General features: G+C 33.6%; 5 protein-coding genes and 1 non-coding gene across 6 annotated transcripts; 5 read left to right on the forward strand and 1 right to left on the reverse strand.

Annotated features, from left to right (window-relative positions):
• Positions 1-663: 663 nt before the first annotated feature.
• Positions 664-2811, forward strand: LOC17876305 (berberine bridge enzyme-like 25). The gene is made up of 2 exons (XM_006280207.2): positions 664-1187; positions 1421-2811. The coding sequence occupies exons 1-2, from the start codon at positions 682-684 to the stop codon at positions 2550-2552; spliced, it is 1638 nt and encodes a 545-aa protein (XP_006280269.1). The 5' UTR covers positions 664-681; the 3' UTR covers positions 2553-2811.
• A 1531-nt stretch (positions 2812-4342) lies between these two features.
• On the forward strand, positions 4343-6841 carry LOC17876162 (berberine bridge enzyme-like 24). Its single transcript, XM_006279539.2, has 2 exons — positions 4343-4979; positions 5591-6841. The coding sequence occupies exons 1-2, from the start codon at positions 4483-4485 to the stop codon at positions 6708-6710; spliced, it is 1617 nt and encodes a 538-aa protein (XP_006279601.2). The 5' UTR covers positions 4343-4482; the 3' UTR covers positions 6711-6841.
• A 2172-nt stretch (positions 6842-9013) lies between these two features.
• Positions 9014-9086, forward strand: TRNAV-UAC. Its single transcript has one exon. It is a non-coding gene; the product is annotated as a tRNA-Val (tRNA).
• Positions 9087-9173: 87 nt separating this feature from the next.
• LOC17876334 (probable anion transporter 5) lies at positions 9174-11952 on the forward strand. The gene is made up of 2 exons (XM_006280438.2): positions 9174-9468; positions 10161-11952. The coding sequence occupies exon 2, from the start codon at positions 10285-10287 to the stop codon at positions 11581-11583; it is 1299 nt and encodes a 432-aa protein (XP_006280500.1). The 5' UTR covers positions 9174-9468; positions 10161-10284; the 3' UTR covers positions 11584-11952.
• Positions 11953-12740: 788 nt separating this feature from the next.
• On the forward strand, positions 12741-14502 carry LOC17875047 (berberine bridge enzyme-like 23). The gene has a single exon (XM_006281391.2). The coding sequence runs from the start codon at positions 12779-12781 to the stop codon at positions 14423-14425; it is 1647 nt and encodes a 548-aa protein (XP_006281453.2). The 5' UTR covers positions 12741-12778; the 3' UTR covers positions 14426-14502.
• A 3748-nt stretch (positions 14503-18250) lies between these two features.
• Positions 18251-19474, reverse strand: LOC17876782. Its single transcript, XM_023787952.1, is given in 1 exon segment — positions 18251-19474. A coding segment is annotated over 1 exon segment (1023 nt). The 5' UTR covers positions 19274-19474.
• Positions 19475-20763: the final 1289 nt, after the last annotated feature.

The raw sequence follows: 20763 nt of genomic DNA on the forward strand, positions 1-20763 counted from the left end.
TATTAAAGGTTTCTCCAAACTAATAACCATATTTACACAAACTTATACATATATTTTTACTCTCTCTTGATTCGTCAAATTTTGTAAGAATTCGCTACTTCTAAATTACAAAAAATGGAAAATAATTGGTCATGCAATATAGTGATATGTACCAATATTGCTACCACTTCAGAACCACAATAAGCATATATTGCATTTAGGTAGCTAGCAAAGTTACAAAAACATAAATATTTTGATCTCTAAAATTCGGAAAACCATCATAGATTTTTAACTCTAAACCATATTTTTCCGATTAAGATTAACCTACTTGTCATCTTTGTACGATCTGTCGCCACAATTGTCAAATTTACATGTTTTACCCATGTCCACAACTATTTTTTTCACGAAATCAAAAGTACAGTACGAAGTAACTTTATGTTTTGCTTTTTGGTTTTTTTATTTTATTTTACGTTAGAATAATTTACAAACACATGGAAAATGGTGGTCACGTTCCTACCATTTCCACCTAATCGAAATGATGGACAGTTAATGAAAGCCATCGTTGAATGTACAAAAAATCAAAGTCAGTGGATCTTGTTTTATCAGAATCTTTCTTATATATATATAGAAAAGCTTCTAAACTTATTTCTCCATTGACAAGAAAAAAAAAAAAAATCCATTTCAATATTATTGGCTACAAGGATGGGAATTTCAAAACCACCCTTTACAATTTCTTGTATTTCGTTTCTTGCCTTATATATTTCATTGTATGCTACTATAACACCAACTTCTTCAGCTTCCCTACAAGATAGTTTCATTGAATGTCTCCAAAGAAACACAAACGTTGGTTTCCCACTTGAGAGAACGTTCTTCACTCATGAAAGAAACGCTTCCCTCTTCAAAGAAGTCTTTGAATCGACGGCTCAAAACCAACGGTTCTTGACCAACTCAATGCCTAAACCGGGGTTCATATTCAAACCGGTTCATGAATCTCACGTCCAAGCTTCCATCGTCTGTGCCAAGAAACTTGGGATTCATTTCCTTGTTAGAAGCGGCGGTCACGATTACGAAGGCGTGTCTTATGTTTCACAGATCGAGACACAGTTTGTGTTGATTGATTTGTCGAAATTGAGACAGGTCAATGTTGATATTGAAGACAATAGTGCTTGGGTTCAAGCTGGTGCTACGATTGGTGAGCTTTACTACAGGTAATATATAAGTTCTTTGATTTCATATATTAAAGTTTTATATACAAATATCACATTTCTAAAGTATATAGGTTTATAAGTTTGTATACTATAATCAATGTCCAAATCTAATAGGAATCTTGTGTTACACGTTAACGTGTAAGAAAGTATCGAATAACAAAAATTTTAACTAGTATTTGAAACAAGAGTGAAAAATATTTCACTGCTTAATCTTTGGTTTTTTTTTACTGTAGAATTGCAGAAAAGAGCAAGATTCATGGATTCCCTGCAGGCGTGTTCCCGAGCTTAGGCGTAGGTGGACATATAACAGGTGGTGCATACGGTTCCTTGATGAGGAAGTATGGTCTTGCTGCTGACAATGTTCTTGACGCAAAGATCGTTGATGCGAATGGTAAATTACTCGACAGAGCTGCGATGGGGGAGGATCTGTTTTGGGCAATTAGAGGAGGTAGTGGAGGGAGTTTTGGGATAATTTTATCATGGAAGATCAAACTTGTTCCTGTTCCTGAAACCATAACAGTGTTCACGGTCACCAAAACATTGGAGCAAGATGCGAGTTTCAAGATTCTTTCGAAGTGGCAACGAGTTGCGGACAAGCTTGTTGAAGAGCTCTTCCTACGAGTGTTCTTCACTGTAGTTGGAAACAATGCATACAAGACTGTGAAGATGGCCTACATAGGTCAGTTTCTTGGCGAGAAAGGTACCTTGCTTGAGGTTATGAAGAAGGGTTTTCCAGAACTAGGGCTAACTCAGAAAGATTGTATAGAAATGAGTTGGATTGAATCCATTGTTTACAACTCTGGATTCCCAACAAGTCCTCTTCCTCCTCTTGAAATTTTGCTACAAGCGAAGTCACCGATAGGAAAAATCTACTTCAAAGCGAAATCGGATTTTGCTAAAGAACCTATTCATATTCTAGGGCTCATAGGGATGGTCAAGAAGTTCCTTGAAGAAGACGCAGTGTTAGTGGTTTGGACTCCTTACGGTGGAAAGATGAATAAAATCCCTGAATGTGAGATCCCATTTCCGCATAGAAACGGAACCATCTTCATGATTCAATATTACAGGAGCTGGTCAGACAATGAGAAGAGACCAAACAGACGCATCAAATGGATGAGAGAGCTGTATAGTTACATGACACCTTATGTCTCAAGTAATCCAAGACAAGCGTATGTGAACTACAGAGATCTAGACCTAGGACAGAACAGAAACAGCTCAAAGTCTAACTTCTTAGAAGCTAAAATTTGGGGAGCTAAGTATTTCAAAGACAACTTCAGCAGATTGGTAAGGATTAAAACAAAGGTTGATCCAGATAACTTCTTCAGGCACGAGCAGAGTATCCCAACTCTTCCCATTCGAAGCTAAGTTCATGAAGATAAAGCCATGCATGCTACTTTGTTTTTACCTCAAGTTTGGTTATGGCTTTTTTATGAGTCACCCAAGATCCTAAAAATTGGAGGCTTGTTCGATCTCTCAAATAGTCTCAATCAAGTTGTTAGAAATCTATCTAGTTATTACTATTTCGTCACGTTTTCATCATTACCATCAACACAACTACTACCACTACCACTTACCATAATTTTCATCATTACCATCACCGCAACTAGCAGCGTCCACCACCAGCATCAACAATCGAATTATGTTTCGTCTCTAATGCTTCTTCATCTTCTATATTCACCTAGCTACTGAGCCTACTGTTTGTATTTAATTTTTAGCATGTTTATTTTTTTAAATAACAAGCAGACTAAAGGAAAAAAGAGCTAAAATGTTGTAAGCGCATCTCCAACCCTACTCTATTTTAGAGTTAAAACTCTATTATAGAGTAATATTTGCTCCAACTCTACTCTATATCTTACTCTAAAATAGAGTAAATTAAAGAGTTCTTCTAAATATAGAACAATTATATTTTCTATTCTGGTTTTTTACACTACCTCTATTTTAGAATAAGAAATAGAGTAATATATTTGAGCAAAACAATACTTTATTTTAGAGGAAAAAAAATAAAGATTTACATTAGAGATGGTTCTTCTTGACTGAATCACAATGTCAATGTTTATAAACGTTGTATTGATTTGCTGTTTTGTTATTATCCGTTCTGTATATTTTAATTTTTTTGGTATTTGTATTCTTAGTAATTTATTTTAGTAATTTATATCACTAGTTCGAAAATTGTATAAAGACTTTTACATTATATTGATACCCAAAAAAAATGTCATGCCAATGTATTTTTCACAACTAATATTTGTTGGTCCTTTTGCTTCTTATAAGTACCAAAACTTTCAGACACATGATTATTTTCTTAAATCTTTTTTATTTTATGGTATATAGTCAGTAATGATATAAGTATATCTTTAAAAATTCTTTTTTTTATATAGATGTCAACTAATTGGAAGTTTTATCCAATTTGCGGTCGTGATTGGATAACAACACCGATGTTTTGACTTAGAATGCGTTTTTGGTAAACTTTAAAATATACAAATTTCCACATTTCAAGCTTAAAACAAAAAAAAAAGTCAACATTTTGAAGTCATGACAACAACATCCAACACAAAAATAAAATCGCGTCAATATCGACCGAATCGTTTTGACCACGCAAACTCGTCAATAAATGTAAACATACGCCGCCACCAAATTCATTAATAAGTAACACCGGTCATATCTAATCCTATCATAGAGAGACCAAAAAACAAAAATTAAGTACTAATTAGTGTTAATTATATTCAACCAGGGATAAACAAGTTAATTAGTTACAAATTTCGAATTAGATTCAAATAATATAATGGGTCTTCTTTGATCAAATATTCATACGAAGACTTTTTTTTTTTTTAATCAGGAGGTTCGGACTTTAGGTCGTAATTTCCTTAAATCCGGAGAAAACCGGATGAAAGCCTTTAGCCAAATGAATATATCTAATGATTTCGCGACTGAAGGGAATCGATCTATGGCCTTTAAACCAACAAGACAATTCATCACGCAAGTTGAAACCATTTCTTTATAGAAAAAAAAAAAAAAACTTAACGATTTCATTATATCTTAGTAAATTTATAGTGAAAAAATATTGTAATTGGTTGTAAGCCAAGCCAAGCCACACCACCCAATGCAATCTTATAAATATTACAATACGTACGTCCACATTATATTAAGAAACACAAACACATCCATAACCATCTTGAAGCCTCATTATGTGTTTGGCTTTCTCTCTAGCAAAGTATATAAACACGTTTCTTCATTGACACTAAAAAATCAAGAAAAAACACATATCCATTCCCATCTTGTATTAGCCACAGGGAGAGAGATGGCGATTTCAAAGCCATTATTCCCTATAATTTCTTGTGTTACATTTCTAGTCTTATATTGCGTAACACCAACTTCTTCATCAGCCTCACTTCAAGAACAATTCATCAGCTGCGTCAAAAGCAACACACATGTTTCTTTACCACTCGACAAAACTATCTTTACTCCGACCAAAAACGTCTCTATGTTCGACCAAGTCCTTGAATCGACGGCTCAGAATCTCCGGTTCTTGGCGAAATCCATGCCTAAACCAGGATTCATATTCAGACCGGTTCATGAGTCTCAAGTCCAAGCTTCCATCATCTGTTCCAAGAAACTCAAGATTCATTTCCGTGTTCGAAGCGGTGGTCATGATTTCGAAGCCATGTCTTTTGTTTCTCGGATTGAAAGACCGTTCATATTGATAGATTTTGCGAAACTGAGACGAGTCGATGTTGATATTAAAAACAACAGTACTTGGGTTCAAGCTGGTGCTACGCTTGGTGAGCTTTACTACAGGTAATATTGGCTAATTAAACGCATTATATATTATCTTTCTATAATTATAAACAATCTTATGAAGTATTAATACTTTTCTAGTTTTAGGTTAATTTTCTTTTTTTAAATGTGAACATATATAAATCTCCAAACGAAATAATTTTGTTTTAAAATGCTAAAAGACAGAACTAGCTGTCAAACGAATATGTTTGTCCTTGCCGGGACATTAGACCATGCTGTCTGCATCTACAACTTGTATGAAATTATTTATTCAATCTAAATTATATTTTTCATTACATATATACAAAATAATATATGTCCATATTATAAAAATACTTATACTTAACAACTTACTAAAATTATTTATAAAACGTAGATATTTATAACCAAAATATATGGTAGTTTACAGATTTATTTATATCAAATAAGAAATAAGCTAAGCCGAGGCATGCATGAGTTCTCAAGTGTCAACGGTTTAGCATGCTAGGCCGGCCTATGTCATAAGCGTCACCATAGTATATTTTGTTTTATTTCTTTGTATATAATTTTTTTTAATCAAAATTATAATTTTTGCTTCTATATATTTTGGCTAACTTTATATTAACGTTAAAAAAATTCTTTTTTAAATGCAGAATTGCAGAGAAGAGCAAGGTCCATGGATATCCCGCGGGTTTATGCACGAGCGTAGGCATAGGAGGGTATATGACAGGTGGTGGATACGGTTCCTTGATGAGGAAGTATGGTCTTGCGGGAGACAATGTTCTAGACGTAAAGATGATTGATGCTAATGGCAAACTACTCAACAGAGCCACGATGGGTGAGGATCTGTTTTGGGCACTTAGAGGAGGCGGTGGAGCGAGTTTTGGTATAGTTCTAGCGTGGAAGATCAAGCTTGTTCCTGTTCCTGAAACCCTAACCATGTTCACCGTTACCAAAACGCCAAAACAAGATCCAGGGCTGGAGATTATATCAAAGTGGCAAAGAATCGCGTCCAAGGTTATGGAAGAGTTACATATCCGAGTGGAGTTCACTGCCGTTGGAAATAAAGGAAACAGGACTGTGATGATGTCTTATAAAGGTCAGTTTCTTGGAAAGAAAGTTACCTTGATGAAGGTTATGAATAAGGTTTTTCCAGAATTAGGGTTGACTCAGGAGGATTGTACCGAAATGAGCTGGATCGAGGCGGCTCTTGTCAATGGTGGATTTAAGAATGGTTCTACTATTGATGTTTTGCTTCAACTTCAGTCTCCTTTAGGGAAAACTTACTACAAAGCCAAGTCTGATTTCGTTAAAGAACCTATCCCTGCTTTAGGACTACAAGGACTGTTCGAAAGATTGATTCAAGAAGACATACCGTTTGTGAATTGGACTCCTTACGGTGGTATGATGGCGAGAATCCCTGAATCTGAGATCCCATTTCCTCATAGAAACGGGACACTCTTCAAGATTCTCTATCAAATTAACTGGCCAGCGAACGACAAGAGACCGAGCAGACACGTCAACTGGATGAGAGAGTTGTATAGTTACATGGCGCCGTATGTCTCAAGTAATCCAAGACAAGCATATGTGAACTATAGAGATCTAGATCTTGGACAGAACATGAACAACAACGCAAAGGTTAACTCCATAGAAGCTAAGATCTGGGGAGCTAAGTACTTCAAAGGAAATTACGACAGACTGGTGAAGATCAAAACAAAGGTTGATCCAGAGAACTTCTTCAGAAACGAGCAGAGCATTCCACCTATGATGTAACGACAATTTTTATCAATCAAATAAGAATAAAGTAGAAGAAATCATATAATGATTCTTGTGTATTTCACACATTGTTGTAGCAAAATATTAAGAGAAATAAAATCACAATATACTTTGGAAAATTTTGACAACATTTTGTGCTGTGTCATATTCGTCAGATTTTGTAAATATGTTTAGTCAACATATCATTTACAAGTTCATTTTCATTATGAACTGATCTACCTCTTGATGCAATATTATTATAAGTAATTTTCGTTGATGCATGTGCAATTTTATTTTTCTTTAAACCATGTATAATTATAATATAAAAATAATACTAAAACGTTAGAACAAGACGTTGGTAACAAGATTCTTTCCAAGTGGGAAGTGGTAGCCGCAGACAAGCTATTCATTAGAGTGGTCTTCAACGTAACTGGAAACAATGAGAACAAGACTGTGACAATGTCGTACAATGCATTGTTTCTTGGTGGTAAATAAGAGCCAGAGTAAGCACATCAATTGGATCAGAGATCTCTACAGTTACATGAAACCTTATGTCTCAAGTAATCCACGACAAGCTTACGTGAACTACAGTGATCTAGACCTCGGAAAGAACAAGAAGAACGCGAAATCTAGCTTTAAACAAGCTCAAGTCTGGGGAGGTAAGTACTTCAAAGAGAATTTCAACAGATTGGTGAGTATTAAAACAAAGTTTGATCCAGAGAACTTCTTCAGACACGAACAGAGTATCCCACCTATGCCCTAACGACAAGTTTTGTCAAATCAAATAAGAATAAATTAGAAGAACTCAGATTATGGTTCTTTTGTAATGTGTAATCCTTTGTTTTAACCTAAAAATTCGAAATGTTGTTTCTTGTTACCTAATTCATCAATCAACCCTAGAATCGTATTCAAAGGCTTGTTCTTGTGCAGTGTGATTACGAGATGGTAAGAGTAAGCTTTTTTTTGATCGGTTCTTTGTAAATTATGACCACGCCACCGTGAACCGTGCGACAGAGCGACGGCGGATTTGGACTTCAAGACTGAAAAATGTTCTTTTGTTTTTTTTTTTCTTACCAAAAAAAATCATTCAGATGGAGCCCAATAAAGCGGTCATGATTCAGAAAATTTAAAAAGAAAAAAAAAAGAATTAAGGATAATTTAAGTTATTTTGAAGTTTTGTTTCCTCAAAAAATTATGTTATGTAGTTTAGTTACTTAACCAAAAAAAAAATAGTTAACATAAAAAAAAAAGTGAACTTCATTTCTAATTTCTTATGTTATAAGATTAGTATGGGAAGATAATTAAAATCCTTAAATAACAGTTATATCAAAAGTCCATTCACATATTATTCATTTTTCATTATTTTCTATCAAAAATTAGTTTTTCTCTAATTTGATTTTTTTTTTCGTCAAATTTTCTCTCTAATTTGATTTTTTTTCTCTGTTATTTGATGTAGTGGTTTATTTATGAAGTTAAATTAAAGCTGGTGAATATAAAATGAATTTCATTCCATTTATGCTCGTGCGTAATCTATTAATTCGATTTAATGTATATCTTGCATAGAAGTACAAATTTAACACTACATACAAAATAAAATAACTACCCAAAATTATATTCTTGACGAAACTTAAATCAAATTATTCTGTTAACCTAGAGTTTGTGAGAATCATCGTGAGTGAATCATCATCTGATAAAAAAATTTGTATCGACATTTGTCTCAAGCCTCTATCAAATCGAAGAAAGTCAACTTACTCTCTACTATTTTGAAATATTTGGCAACATATGTGAATGAATAAAATAAATAAAGTAAATCAACCAAAAACACTAAATTTTGATAAAATCTTAATCAAAAGTATTTCTTACTCTAACATCACATGATTTTGACTATTTTTCTAAATTCATTAAATGAATAACATATGAATTTTAATGAATATAATCAACTTTGTATAAATAGTAAACCTATAACACATGATTTTAATAGAGTTTTTATAGTTAAAAATTGAAAAAAAGTTTTAAGAAGGTATAACTCTTTTAAAATCACAAATAAGTAATACACTAATACCCCTTATTTATGATGGATATGTTATTTATAAATTTGATGTGATTTATGTCTCCTAATTTAACACTAGTATGTAATAAACCAGTACAAATTTGGTGTGTTCAGTTGGATATAAAGATATAGTGTTTTGATTTTAGTTTATGGTGACAAATATTTATTTTTTTCCTTTTGTCTCAGGGATATAGTGAATTTTACTATTAAAACATTCAAAGTAACTAATTTTACTATTAAATTTCGATTAAAAAATATCAATTACCAAGAAGGTGCTGTGGTGTAGTGGTTATCACGTTTGCCTTACACGCAAAAGGTCTCCAGTTCGATCCTGGGCAGCACCATATTTTTATACTTTTTTCCTTCTTTTTAGTTACTTTGGCCGTTACGTATATTTATCTCACAGACATCGTCGTTGACCCAAAGAAAGCGATCTTGTTTTTTTTGTTTCTTCTTAGATACTTTTTTACAAACCCTAAAAATCTCATCTCCTTCACCGTGGACCACTGCGTAACACATTACTTTCTCTCTTGCTATCTCCACCGTAAAACTCATAAACCCATTTGTCAATTTCCCCCAAATCACTCCGATTTCGTAAAATCGGATTTGGATTTCACTTCACCGGTGAAAACCCTTAATCCGCATTGTTGCTCATCGGATCGATCGAAACTCGAGCTCAACTTCGATTGAGAGCAAAAAAGTTGAAGACTTTACAAAACAACTAAGGTAAAAGTTTCGTGATTTGACTTGGGTTATCGATTTACATTGTGAAAGAGAATACATTTCACTTTAATTTGAAGATTTTTGCTTCTTGGGTTCTCGTCTCTTTGGTTCTTTGGTTAGTTTAAGTTGAATTGAGAGTCGATTCGAAAGAAAGAATCGATTTTTCTGGCTTTGTGTGAGAAACTGAGTCTTCGTGGTGACATTTGGATCGTAATGTTCATCAGGAATTCGTAGATTCAAGGATGATGATCACTTATGCTCAAGTTTAGGCTTTTTGGTTAAGTTGCGTGATGAATTCACTTGCTTGATTACGACCCTTTTGCTTCAGATTTACTCTAGTTCTTTTTTCAAGATCTGTATCTCGTTGTCATTGTCTTTGATGCCATATTCTAAGATGAGTCTTTATCTGATTTGTTGAAGTATTTGACTTGATTTTAGTTTCCAGATGCCTTATTGTTATGATTAGAGAAGCTTAAGATCTGTATTTTTAGGATGCCCAACTGAATAGTGGATAAAGTTGTGTTGATTTAATTATCTTAAATGCTGGCTTTAATTATCAGAAATTGGTTTGTGTCTAATTTTGTTGATGATCAAAGGATAATTCACCAGTCATTTTGAATCATCCTGCAAGTTTTGTGTTAACTGCAGTCATTTGTACATGTCCACGGTTAACCTGTTCGATTCTGGCTTTGCAGATTTTAACGGTGGACTGGGGAGTCTTGAAGATTATTTTTACTCCTGGTCTCTTTTTCTTATGTGGTGGTGCTTGAGAGGGTTTTTGTATGATATAAATGCGCTAGATCAGAGAAAAGGTCTAACATGAAGTTATCGAATATTCCGCAACGTTATGTCATAGTCTTCTTAACTTTCCTCAGCACATGTGTGTGTTACATAGAGCGTGTTGGCTTCTCTATTGCATATACTGTCGCTGCAGATGCTGCTGGGATCAATCAATCAAGCAAAGGAACCATACTTTCTACCTTCTTTGTTGGCTACGCTTGCTCTCAAGTCCCTGGAGGTTGGGCAGCTCAGAAAATTGGGGGAAGGAAAGTACTTCTTCTGTCATTTGTGTTATGGTCATCGACGTGTTTCTTGGTTCCGCTTGATCCAAACAGAGTCGGGCTTTTAGTTGTTGCCCGTTTACTTGTTGGTGTCGCTCAAGGTTTCATCTTTCCCTCTATCCACACAGTTTTGGCGCAGTGGGTTCCTCCTCATGAGAGGTCGAGATTGGTTTCCATAACGACATCAGGAATGTATTTAGGTGCAGCTTTAGGAATGTGGCTTCTCCCTGCTTTAGTTGAGCTTAGAGGGCCAGAATCAGTTTTCTTAGCAGAGGCATTAGCAGGTGTTATATGGTCATTGCTTTGGATTAGGTACGCTACTGACCCACCTCGGTCCGAGCATCCAAAAGCTGCTGCTGCTGGATTTGGAGGTGCTCTGTTGCCGACTAATGTAAACCACCATAAAGTTACTCATATCCCTTGGAAGAAAATCATGCTCAGTCTACCTGTTTGGGCGATTGTGGTTAACAATTTCACATTCCATTACGCTTTATATGTGTTGATGAACTGGCTTCCAACGTATTTCGAGCTTGGGCTCCAGATCAGTCTCCAGGGAATGGATTCATCAAAGATGGTGCCATACCTCAACATGTTTGTGTTCTCCATTGTTGGTGGGTTTATCGCAGACTATTTGATCACCAAGAGAATACTCTCAGTGACCAGAACCCGCAAGTTCTTGAACACGGTTGGGTTCCTAGTTGCTTCAGCAGCATTGATGGCTTTGCCAATATTTAGAACCGAAAATGGTGTGATCCTCTGTTCCTCTGTGGCTCTTGGGTTTCTGGCATTAGGAAGAGCCGGTTTTGCCGTAAACCATATGGATATCGCTCCAAGATATGCAGGGATTGTGATGGGAGTTTCAAATACAGCTGGGACATTAGCTGGAATAATTGGTGTGGATTTGACTGGAAAGCTTCTTGAAGCTTCTAAATTGGTTTACTCAGATTTGTCACATCCTGAGAGCTGGAGAGCTGTGTTCTTCATCCCGGGTTTGCTCTGTATCTTTAGCTCCGTTGTGTTTTTGCTGTTTTCAACAGGAGAAAGGATCTTTGATTGAGAGAAAAAAGAAAAGATCAAAACTTTTTAGAGAAACCCTTGTCAAGATTAGTTAGTAAACAAGCCTCTACAATTTGAAAGATCGATTGATTCGATACTCTCAGATTCTTTGTGCAGTAGTAAAAGATCTAAGTTGATTGATGGGTTTTGAAATCTTGTCCTCAGGCTTATTGTTATTCTTTGTTTCTTGGTGAATAAACTTGAATCACACCAAACGAGTATTGGTTTGATCTTTCAAATATACTATGAATAAGAATTGAAAAAATTGTAACCTTAGTATTATTCTTCTTTTAAAGTTGAGGGGTTTTGTAATTTGGATGTTGTAAAAGTTGTTGACTTCTTATAAAAACGAGTTCAGATTATTCAATTTCATTTTTGTTTCCATTTGTTTATTGTTAATCTCTAAATCAGTATAATCTTGGTTTTATGCTCTCACTGGAACACAAAGGACTCATGCAGTGGAAGACAACTACACAATTAGAAAACGTCGACACGTTGCTTTCATGCCGTTGAAATTGCAGTAAATATATAATCTGACGATCGCTTCATTTAATGTTTTGATTACTAATTTGTCATATGTATAAATTTAATCATCCTTACAATTTAGTGAATTACCAAAACTCATGCCATTTTTACTGCAAATCAAACCACTTGCTTAGGATCCCATAATATGAGAAGAGTTGTTTTGAGACATTTTCGAACACTACAAATTATAATATTTTGATAGTAGAAATAGTCATTAATGAATGCAAGTTGGTAGGTTTTTCCCATATTAACACAATTAGATAGGAAAATTTACATAATTACTATATAATTAGCACAAATCTGTGAATATTTATCTTCTTCTAGGTCTATATTAGCTATAGAGGTATACGTAAATAAATGAGAAAATATTACAAAAACTGATATATATTAGAACACGTAATTCCATTATTTGAATAAACTTACTCGAAAAATAAAGATATAAATATACTTAATTTTCTAATACCTAAACTTAGAAGCCTATTATTTTTAATGTTTCTTTTTGTTTTGTGCATGCAACACAAAATTCCAAATATTCATTTTCAAAGAAATCTAAATTTTTAATTTCTTCGTCGGTGTGAGTTGGAACCTTGTTTATTATTTCTGCAACTTCATAAGTTCTCTAATCAAAATCTCTGATAAAACTCTCTTCTCATCACAAGAACAAAGAACAAATGATATATCTCTGCTGTAGCTTCAAACACAAGAAAACCAAAACACTAAGGATGAGAACGCTTGAAGCTTTTGTTGTGTCTCTGTTTCTTGTCTTCTTAGTCAAATGGGTCAACTCTGATTCCAATTCTGTTCCTGGTAGAGAGCAATTTCTTAGTTGCATGTCGACACATTCTGATTCAAGCTTCACAAACCCTAGAAGCTTCATCCACGAGCCGGATTCAAGTCTTTACACCGAGTTATCGCAATCTTTATCACAAAACTACAGAATCCTGACCTTGAATTTCACAAGCCAGAAGCCGATTCTGATCGTTACACCAAGAACTGAATCAGAAATCCAGAGATCATTACTCTGCAGCAGGAAACTTGGGGTACAAGTTAGGACTAAAAGCGGTGGTCATGACTATGAAGGCCTTTCTTACCTCTCATTACACTCTCCTTTCATCATCCTAGACCTCGTTAATCTTCGATCTATCGAGATCAACCTCGCGGATGAAACAGCTTGGGTTGGAGCTGGTGCTACCATCGGTGAGCTTTACTATAAAATTGCTAAATCCAGCAAGATCCATGGCTTCCCTGCAGGAACATGTCCTAGTGTTGGAGTTGGAGGTCATTTTAGTGGAGGAGGGTTTGGTGCAATGATGAGGAAACACGGTTTGGCCGCAGATAACATTGTGGACGCGCGTTTCGTAGACGCAAACGGGAGAATCTACAACAGTAGAAGAGAAATGGGAGAAGATTTGTTCTGGGCGATTAGAGGAGGTGGAGCAGCTAGCTTTGGTGTTGTAGTTTCATGGAAAGTGAAGCTAGTTAGGGTACCAGAGAAGGTAACGTGCTTTACAAGATACCTACCTTTCACACAGAACATGACAAACACTGTTCATAGATGGCAACATATTGCAGCAGAGCTTGAAGATAATCTCTTCATCCGAGTCATCATTTACAATTCTGGAGGATCTGTTCAAGCTACGTTCCAAGCAAATTATCTTGGAGGTATTGATAAACTGATCCCTCTTATGAATCAGAAGTTTCCGGAATTGGGGTTAAGGGTTCAAGATTGTTCTGAAATGAGCTGGATCGATTCAATAATGTACTTTAACTGGAAGAAAGGGCAGCCACTAGAGACACTTCTCGACCGAGAACAAAGATACAATGATCTGTATTTCAAAGCAAAATCTGATTTTGTCAAGAACCCGGTTCCTGAAATCGGTCTAGAAGGTATATGGAAGAGGTTTCACGAGGTCGAATCACCGATGATGATACTGGAACCATTAGGTGGTAAAATGTATGAGATTGGTGAATCAGAGACTCCATTTCCACATAGAAGAGGGAATCTATATAATATCCAATACATGGTGAAATGGAGAGTGAAGGACATTGGAGAGATGGAGAAACATGTGAGATGGATGAGGTTGCTTTATAGGTATATGAGTGTTTATGTCTCAGGATCACCAAGAGGGGCTTACTTGAATTACAGAGATCTTGATTTAGGTATGAACAGAGGAGTTAATACGAGCTTTGAAGATGCGAGGTTATGGGGGCTTAGGTATTTTGGAAGTAATTTCAAGAGATTGGCTTTGGTTAAAGGGAAGATTGATCCAACCAATTTCTTTAGGAATGAACAAAGTATTCCTCCTTTGGTTGTCTAAGAGACAACTAAGGTTTAAGTATCAGACAAAACCAATGTTTGTTTGTTTGTGTTCTTGTAATTGGACTTATATATGTCTCTATGATCAAATATTGTATAGTCCTCATGTTAGTGTGATAGTGATGGTGTTATGTTGTGATATTTCTAAGTCTCAATATAATATTTTCTTCTTCTTTGTAACCTAAACAATGAAGTAATATAGCCATATAGGATGGAACATCTAGCCCTCCGAGTATACGAATAGTCTAATTTTGTGATCATTTAATGTTTTTTTTTTGTCAATCATATAAAAAGTATGGAGTATGTTATATCTTGTCTAAACTCAGAATAATGATACAACAACGACACTAATTAATTGCAATAAACTCAGAATAATGATTACAAAAACGACACTAATTGTAATAAACTCAGAATAATGAAACAACAACGACAAAATGAGTGCAACAATGGAGGAGCATAACTCCCTTCTAAAAGTCGAGAAAAAATTTCCACAGCCAAGAAGACAAAAATTGCAATAAAGTCGTTTGCTGATTAATAAGCAATATTAGGGAAGCACCTCATGGGAAATAGAGGAACGAGCAAAACGCAAGTATCCAGCCATAATTACATAACACATGTGTTGTTGTAGACTCACAAAGCCAACAAAGATATTTATATTAATGTTTATATGGTTGAATAATAATAGTCTACAAAGATATATATGTAGAACGAGCTAGAAAAGTAGCAAGATCATTAAAAAGAACGAGTCTATATAGTGAATACTAGAATAGTACAATAGCAAGAGATATCAGACTTATTAGTACTAGAACAGTACAATAGCAAGAGATATCATACTTATCAAACTTATTCCAAAAATATTGAAGACCGAAAACAAATCTCAATTACTTGAGCTCATTTATAACATTAGTAACTTGAGCTTGCCGTATAATCGCTTAAGTGTGAGTGAATAAATTACTAAAATTGTTATAAAAAAAAAACAATATGAAATAACTATCATCTTATAGTCTGGATCAACCGATAGATTTCAGTCACGGGGTAAATTGAGTCGATTAATGAATTCAGGGAAAAAAATACAAGAAAGAAAAGATGGTTAAAATATCAAAATAGGATAACTAATACAAAACACAAGCGAACAAAATCAACCACAGCACAATTGACTGACTCACTTAGGTAGGAATCGCTGGTCATCCATGAGAAATGTCAGAAGGATCTTAAAGGGGGCGATTACTTATTTTCTCTATATCACTTTTCTGTTATGTCATTATACAGCTTTGTTGTATCAAACTTTCATTTGAAAATTCTCTTAAACTTTGTAATCTTTTTTGTTCCCTTTGAAATGATAGAAAAACCAAGTTATTGAACTAAATAATATGTCGAAATCGATCAGTTTCGATTTGGTCTATTATTGTCCCTCTTTAAATCCATCTTTATCAATTATCATGCATTGTTATATTATACATGCACAAATCTTGTCACAAGTTAAAAATACTCAATTTGTTTTGTTGTCGCTTTTTTGGAAGAAAGATGTTTGAATAGTAGAAGAACAAATCATATGCGTGGCTACTTTATTAGACATTCGTTGATCATTACATTTTATAATCACGTCCGACAGATTTCACATTCACGCATGAGCTATTATTGGTTCTACTTAATCTAATCTTTTTGACTTATAATTCTAACGCTAACTCGTATAACTCGATTATCACGTTATTACTTTTTGGAACAAGTGATTTTTTTCCATAGTAATTATACACTCTTGACTTGACCATAAATTTTTAAAAATAATTAAAAACTTGGAAACTATCTTATGCAAATGCACTTCTTAAAAATCTTTTATATTTTAGACAACTTTGAAAGAAAAATGTTATGCTTATCCAATATATTATACACGTATATCATGCAAGTACAATTAAAGAGTTTTTTTTTTTACTTTTAATTAAAATTAAGTACATATTTGTCAAGTGTCTTGTATATTATAAGTTTTATAAGATATTTCAAATTTTTGATCAAAATATCTAAGACTACCCATGACTTGACTATAGTAAAACTTAGTGGTAAGCATGATATGCAAAAAAATAAAAATAAAGAAGAAGTAATCAAGTAACAATAAAATAAGAAAACTTAGCAATGGAGGCTTGGCTTTGCCACTATAAGTTTTGTTTTTGAATTAGGTAAAGATGTATCGAATCAAACCCATAGAAGACTGTCTTTGTCTAACACTTATTTTATTTAGTCGCATTTCATTTTAAAAAATAAAAGCTTTACAGTAAACACCTTTTTCCAAAAGTATTGATTTGATTTCTTTGTCTATTATTATTCACTATCAATCATCTTTGTATTTTCATGTTTTTTATAAAGTTATACAGATTCAACATTTTACTATATTTAATTTCTGAGCATTAGGAAAAAAGAAAACATCTTTAAATAGATTCTCTTATTTATACCATGTCTTCTAGAATTTCACGAAACCACATTAAACCAAAACCTTCAAAATAATACCAAAAACTTATTATAAACAAGTTTCTTATCAATTAAACATTTACACCGGTAATTTAATTATCAAAATAAACTAAATATCAACTTAGTAATAATTGAAAGAAAAAAATCAACTTAAATAATTTAGTCTTATACATTTAGGACCAAATGAAAATAATAAAGTTTTCTCAAGAATAAATTGTAATACAAATACTACCAATTTTTAAAATATAAAATTTATTTCATAAAAATTAAAAATTGATCCGCTATTAAAACCTAGTACATATATTATGGCACTACACAAAATAAACCATTTCCAAGTGTCATATATTTATTTTTTGATATAAAGAGAATTTACAGAGTAATAATTAAGAAAGAAAACTATTCCAACTGTAATACTCAGATTTTGATTGATATAGACCAAAATTATATTATGTCACATTTCTTATACAAAAAAATTAAATAATATCACCCAACAAAACCACACTTACTAATTACCATATTAGATTTGACATAATCATTGAAACTTTACAAATAGCACAACACTAAGAATTTGGTCTTGATCTCCAATCAGAGTGAGAGATTTTCAAAACTTTTTAAGCACAAGCTTAACTAGGCTTAATTAACCTAACCATTTTTATTAGCTAATTTGGCTGACAGAAACCTAATTGGTTACCTTTTTCAGTTAATAATTTTCATGTCAACTAATTAATATTGCCACATAACCTACCATCACATTATAGTGCTATTTAGCTGAGTGAAACCTAATTGGCTTTCACTTACCAACTACAAGCACTTCTAAATTAATACTACTACTAATACATTACCTAACAATTTCTTTTGGTACATAATATATTTTCCAAAGCAACACTAATGTATTTTCCAAAGCAAACCCAATCTTTGATCATTATGAACTTTGATTTGTTTCGAACGCACTTATATAGTTTTAAATAACTTTTAAAACAAAAAAAAAGAAACATATCATTTTAAAAATAACATACATTTTAGTTCTTCAAAAGATACTTTTGAAAAGTATAAATGTAAACGCCAAACACAATTATGTACAACCGTTTGCGCTTATTTTCTCTATTTGAAATGTTTACGATTGTGATTCATTTGAAGAAAAAAAAGAAGTATCTTTACATAATCGCAAACATAAATTGTTTGCGTTTGATGTTTATGCTTACAAATTAACCAAAAAAAAAACATTTTCAAATTGTGATTCATTTGAAAATTTATCAAAATGAGGTGCAATGGTAAATAAGAAAAAAAAATTTGCGTTCATATAAAATCATGTATTTATTACTTATATATACCAATAATCTTGTGAGAGAAAAAAATACAAAAAAAATTATATGCAAAAAGATTATATTTTTTTGGCTACTCCAAATCTAAGAACAAGACAAGATAGTGTCAAAACAATGGCTAAGATCTTCCCACACAAGAGACTAGTAAGCACAACCACGATCAGGGCAACACCATTCATTGTATCTCCTCCCTTTGATCTCATCAATGGCGTTGGATTCATCATCTCTTCGTCTCTCTCAGACTCAATACTCATCTCTGTTTTATCTTTTAGAACCAAACTCGAGACTTCTTCAATCAAAGACTCTTCTTTGGTCTTCATCGTTAACTTCTTCTTTTTACTAAAACTCCTCAGCTTCTTCAAAATCTTCGATTTTAGTCTCGAACTTTTATCTGTTGACTTCTCGTCCTTTGTCAAAAGATCACGAATTGTTAAATCTTTGGAATTCGAATCCTCTGTTTCAGCTACTACATGTTGCTCTGTTTCTTTGTGAACTCGAGTTTCATCGAAAGTTTCGATTTTTACGTGGGAAATCGCGTTTTCGACTTTGTTACAGAGCTTGGAGCGCGTGAAAAGACGCGCCGTCACGAGCTCTGTTAAGAGAAGAGCAAAAGCGGAGAGAGTGATTCCTACAGTGAGCTTCTTCTTCGTGCTCAAGGCGAGCAACGCCACTACTAAAACCTTAAACGCCATCAAAACAAACGCACCGCTTCCACCGCAAACGCAAACGCTATTTTTAACCGCCGCTGGTTTCCCTTTAACACTATTAGCTTTCTCGATCTTACTTTTTACAGCTTCCCTCTTCGTGGGCTTTTCCAAAACCGTATCTTGATTATTAATCAACGAAGAAGCGGTTGGAGCGGTTTGAATCTGGCGTTCGATTCGTTGAAAGCGTTTAGAAGGTTGTTTCTTGAAACGATCGCGGTTTTTAAAGAAGAGATCGATCAGAGAAGCTGGGAAGCCAGTTTCTACGAACAAAGAACCGTCGCGTTTCGTAGAGTTCTTCTGAAACTCTGACAAGAATCTTAAGATTCGACTCGACTTTGGTTTTTTCCATGCTAGAGACATGACTATGACAAAACCGAACAAAGGAGAGACCTTTGAGTTGTGTTTGGTTTTTTTTTTTTTTTTGTGGGTTAGAAGAGAGATCGATGAAGAGTTTAAGTGACAAGTCGAAGCAATTTATATATACTACTAGTACATGGGAAGTGAAGAAGGATCGGAGAAAGTGAAAGGTTCACTTTTTTTTATGAGTGTGTGTATTTTAAAACACGAGCTAAATGATGAGTAATTATAGAGAAAACGGAAAGAGAGAAATATATAAAATTTTCAAGTACTATAAAGTTTTAAAGTTGTACAAAACCGAGTTAAGGAATTATATTTATAAAGTATATTTAGCTTTTTCTATACTTTAGATTTTTAAAAGTTAAAGATGCTTGAAAATTTTGGAAAATTCTATAAGAAATTTGAAGTATATGTATTTAGCTTTTTTACTTTGATTTTTTTATTGAATGTAAAAAGATGTTGGAAAATTGAGAAATTTGGCAAAAATTCTTGTGAAGAAGTACGTTAAAGATCTATTATAATCATTTTAAAAAGATTTAATTTATAATATTAAGAGTACAAGAAAATTCCAAATTAGTGACTTTAATCTCATTTTGATATTGGAATCTACCTACAATAGGAATTTTTTTTATGGGTTGGCATGAGCCTGTAATCCATTTTATTTACAAAGTTTAGATTGTTCCATAAAGTTTTATATCAAAAATAACTATATTTGTAAGGAAAAATGTTTTTTTTACCTTCTTTTTTTTTGGAATTTTTATTTTATCTTATTTAAAGTAAAAGCTTTTGGACAAACTTGTTTTAAGATGGATTTAATAACAACAACACACATTATCAACATACACGTCTCATACCACTAATTAAAGAGCTAGTGCTAAAGAGTTTCTATGTTAGGTATACAATTTCTCAAATTTTAACTTAGTACAACCATTGCTCAACTGTAAACGAGTAAACAAGGATCATAACTCTAGAGCCAGACTAGCTTTATTATAAATAATCAATTATTGCAAGTTCTACTTAAATCACTTGCAAAAGCTTCACGTTGTCTTCTATATGGTTTATAGAAAGGTACTAATTAACTAGTTTATAGAGATACAGTTCACTTCCTTGGATTTGAAGTCTTATAATTGTCAACTCTCTCGATATTAAGGCTTAAGAGACGTCGAGATCAGTCCTTTCATAAGAGGACCGAGCAGGGGAGAACAACTAAAACATCTCTCCACAAGGATCAAGAAGTCAATGACCGTGCTCGTAATCTTTTCCTAGAAGTACTTAAGAACTAAGAAGATACTAAAACGTCTCTTCAAAACCGACACGAAGAACCTTGAGGGTTGAAGAAGCTGACAAAGGGAACAAATTTTTGGGGTCAATCATCTCTAGAAACTATAGAATCTTTTACTTCAAATAAACTCTATCTAATTAAGATTGGCACATCGAACACTCTAAAGTCTAAACAAAGTGTAAATCTTCTTTTCTTATTGCCCTTTTCGACA

This window comes from Capsella rubella, unplaced genomic scaffold, assembly GCF_000375325.1.
Source record: "Capsella rubella cultivar Monte Gargano unplaced genomic scaffold, Caprub1_0 scaffold_8, whole genome shotgun sequence".
Lineage (NCBI taxonomy): Eukaryota > Viridiplantae > Streptophyta > Magnoliopsida > Brassicales > Brassicaceae > Capsella > Capsella rubella.

Coding starts and splice junctions, on each gene's coding strand:
- LOC17876305 (XM_006280207.2), top strand. CDS start 682: ATGGGAATTTCAAAACCACCCTTTACAATTTCTTGTATTTCGTTTCTT. Junction 1,188..1,420: donor ATTGGTGAGCTTTACTACAG/GTAATATATAAG, acceptor TTTTTACTGTAG/AATTGCAGAAAAGAGCAAGA.
- LOC17876334 (XM_006280438.2), top strand. CDS start 10,285: ATGAAGTTATCGAATATTCCGCAACGTTATGTCATAGTCTTCTTAACT.
- LOC17875047 (XM_006281391.2), top strand. CDS start 12,779: ATGATATATCTCTGCTGTAGCTTCAAACACAAGAAAACCAAAACACTA.
- LOC17876162 (XM_006279539.2), top strand. CDS start 4,483: ATGGCGATTTCAAAGCCATTATTCCCTATAATTTCTTGTGTTACATTT. Junction 4,980..5,590: donor CTTGGTGAGCTTTACTACAG/GTAATATTGGCT, acceptor TTTTAAATGCAG/AATTGCAGAGAAGAGCAAGG.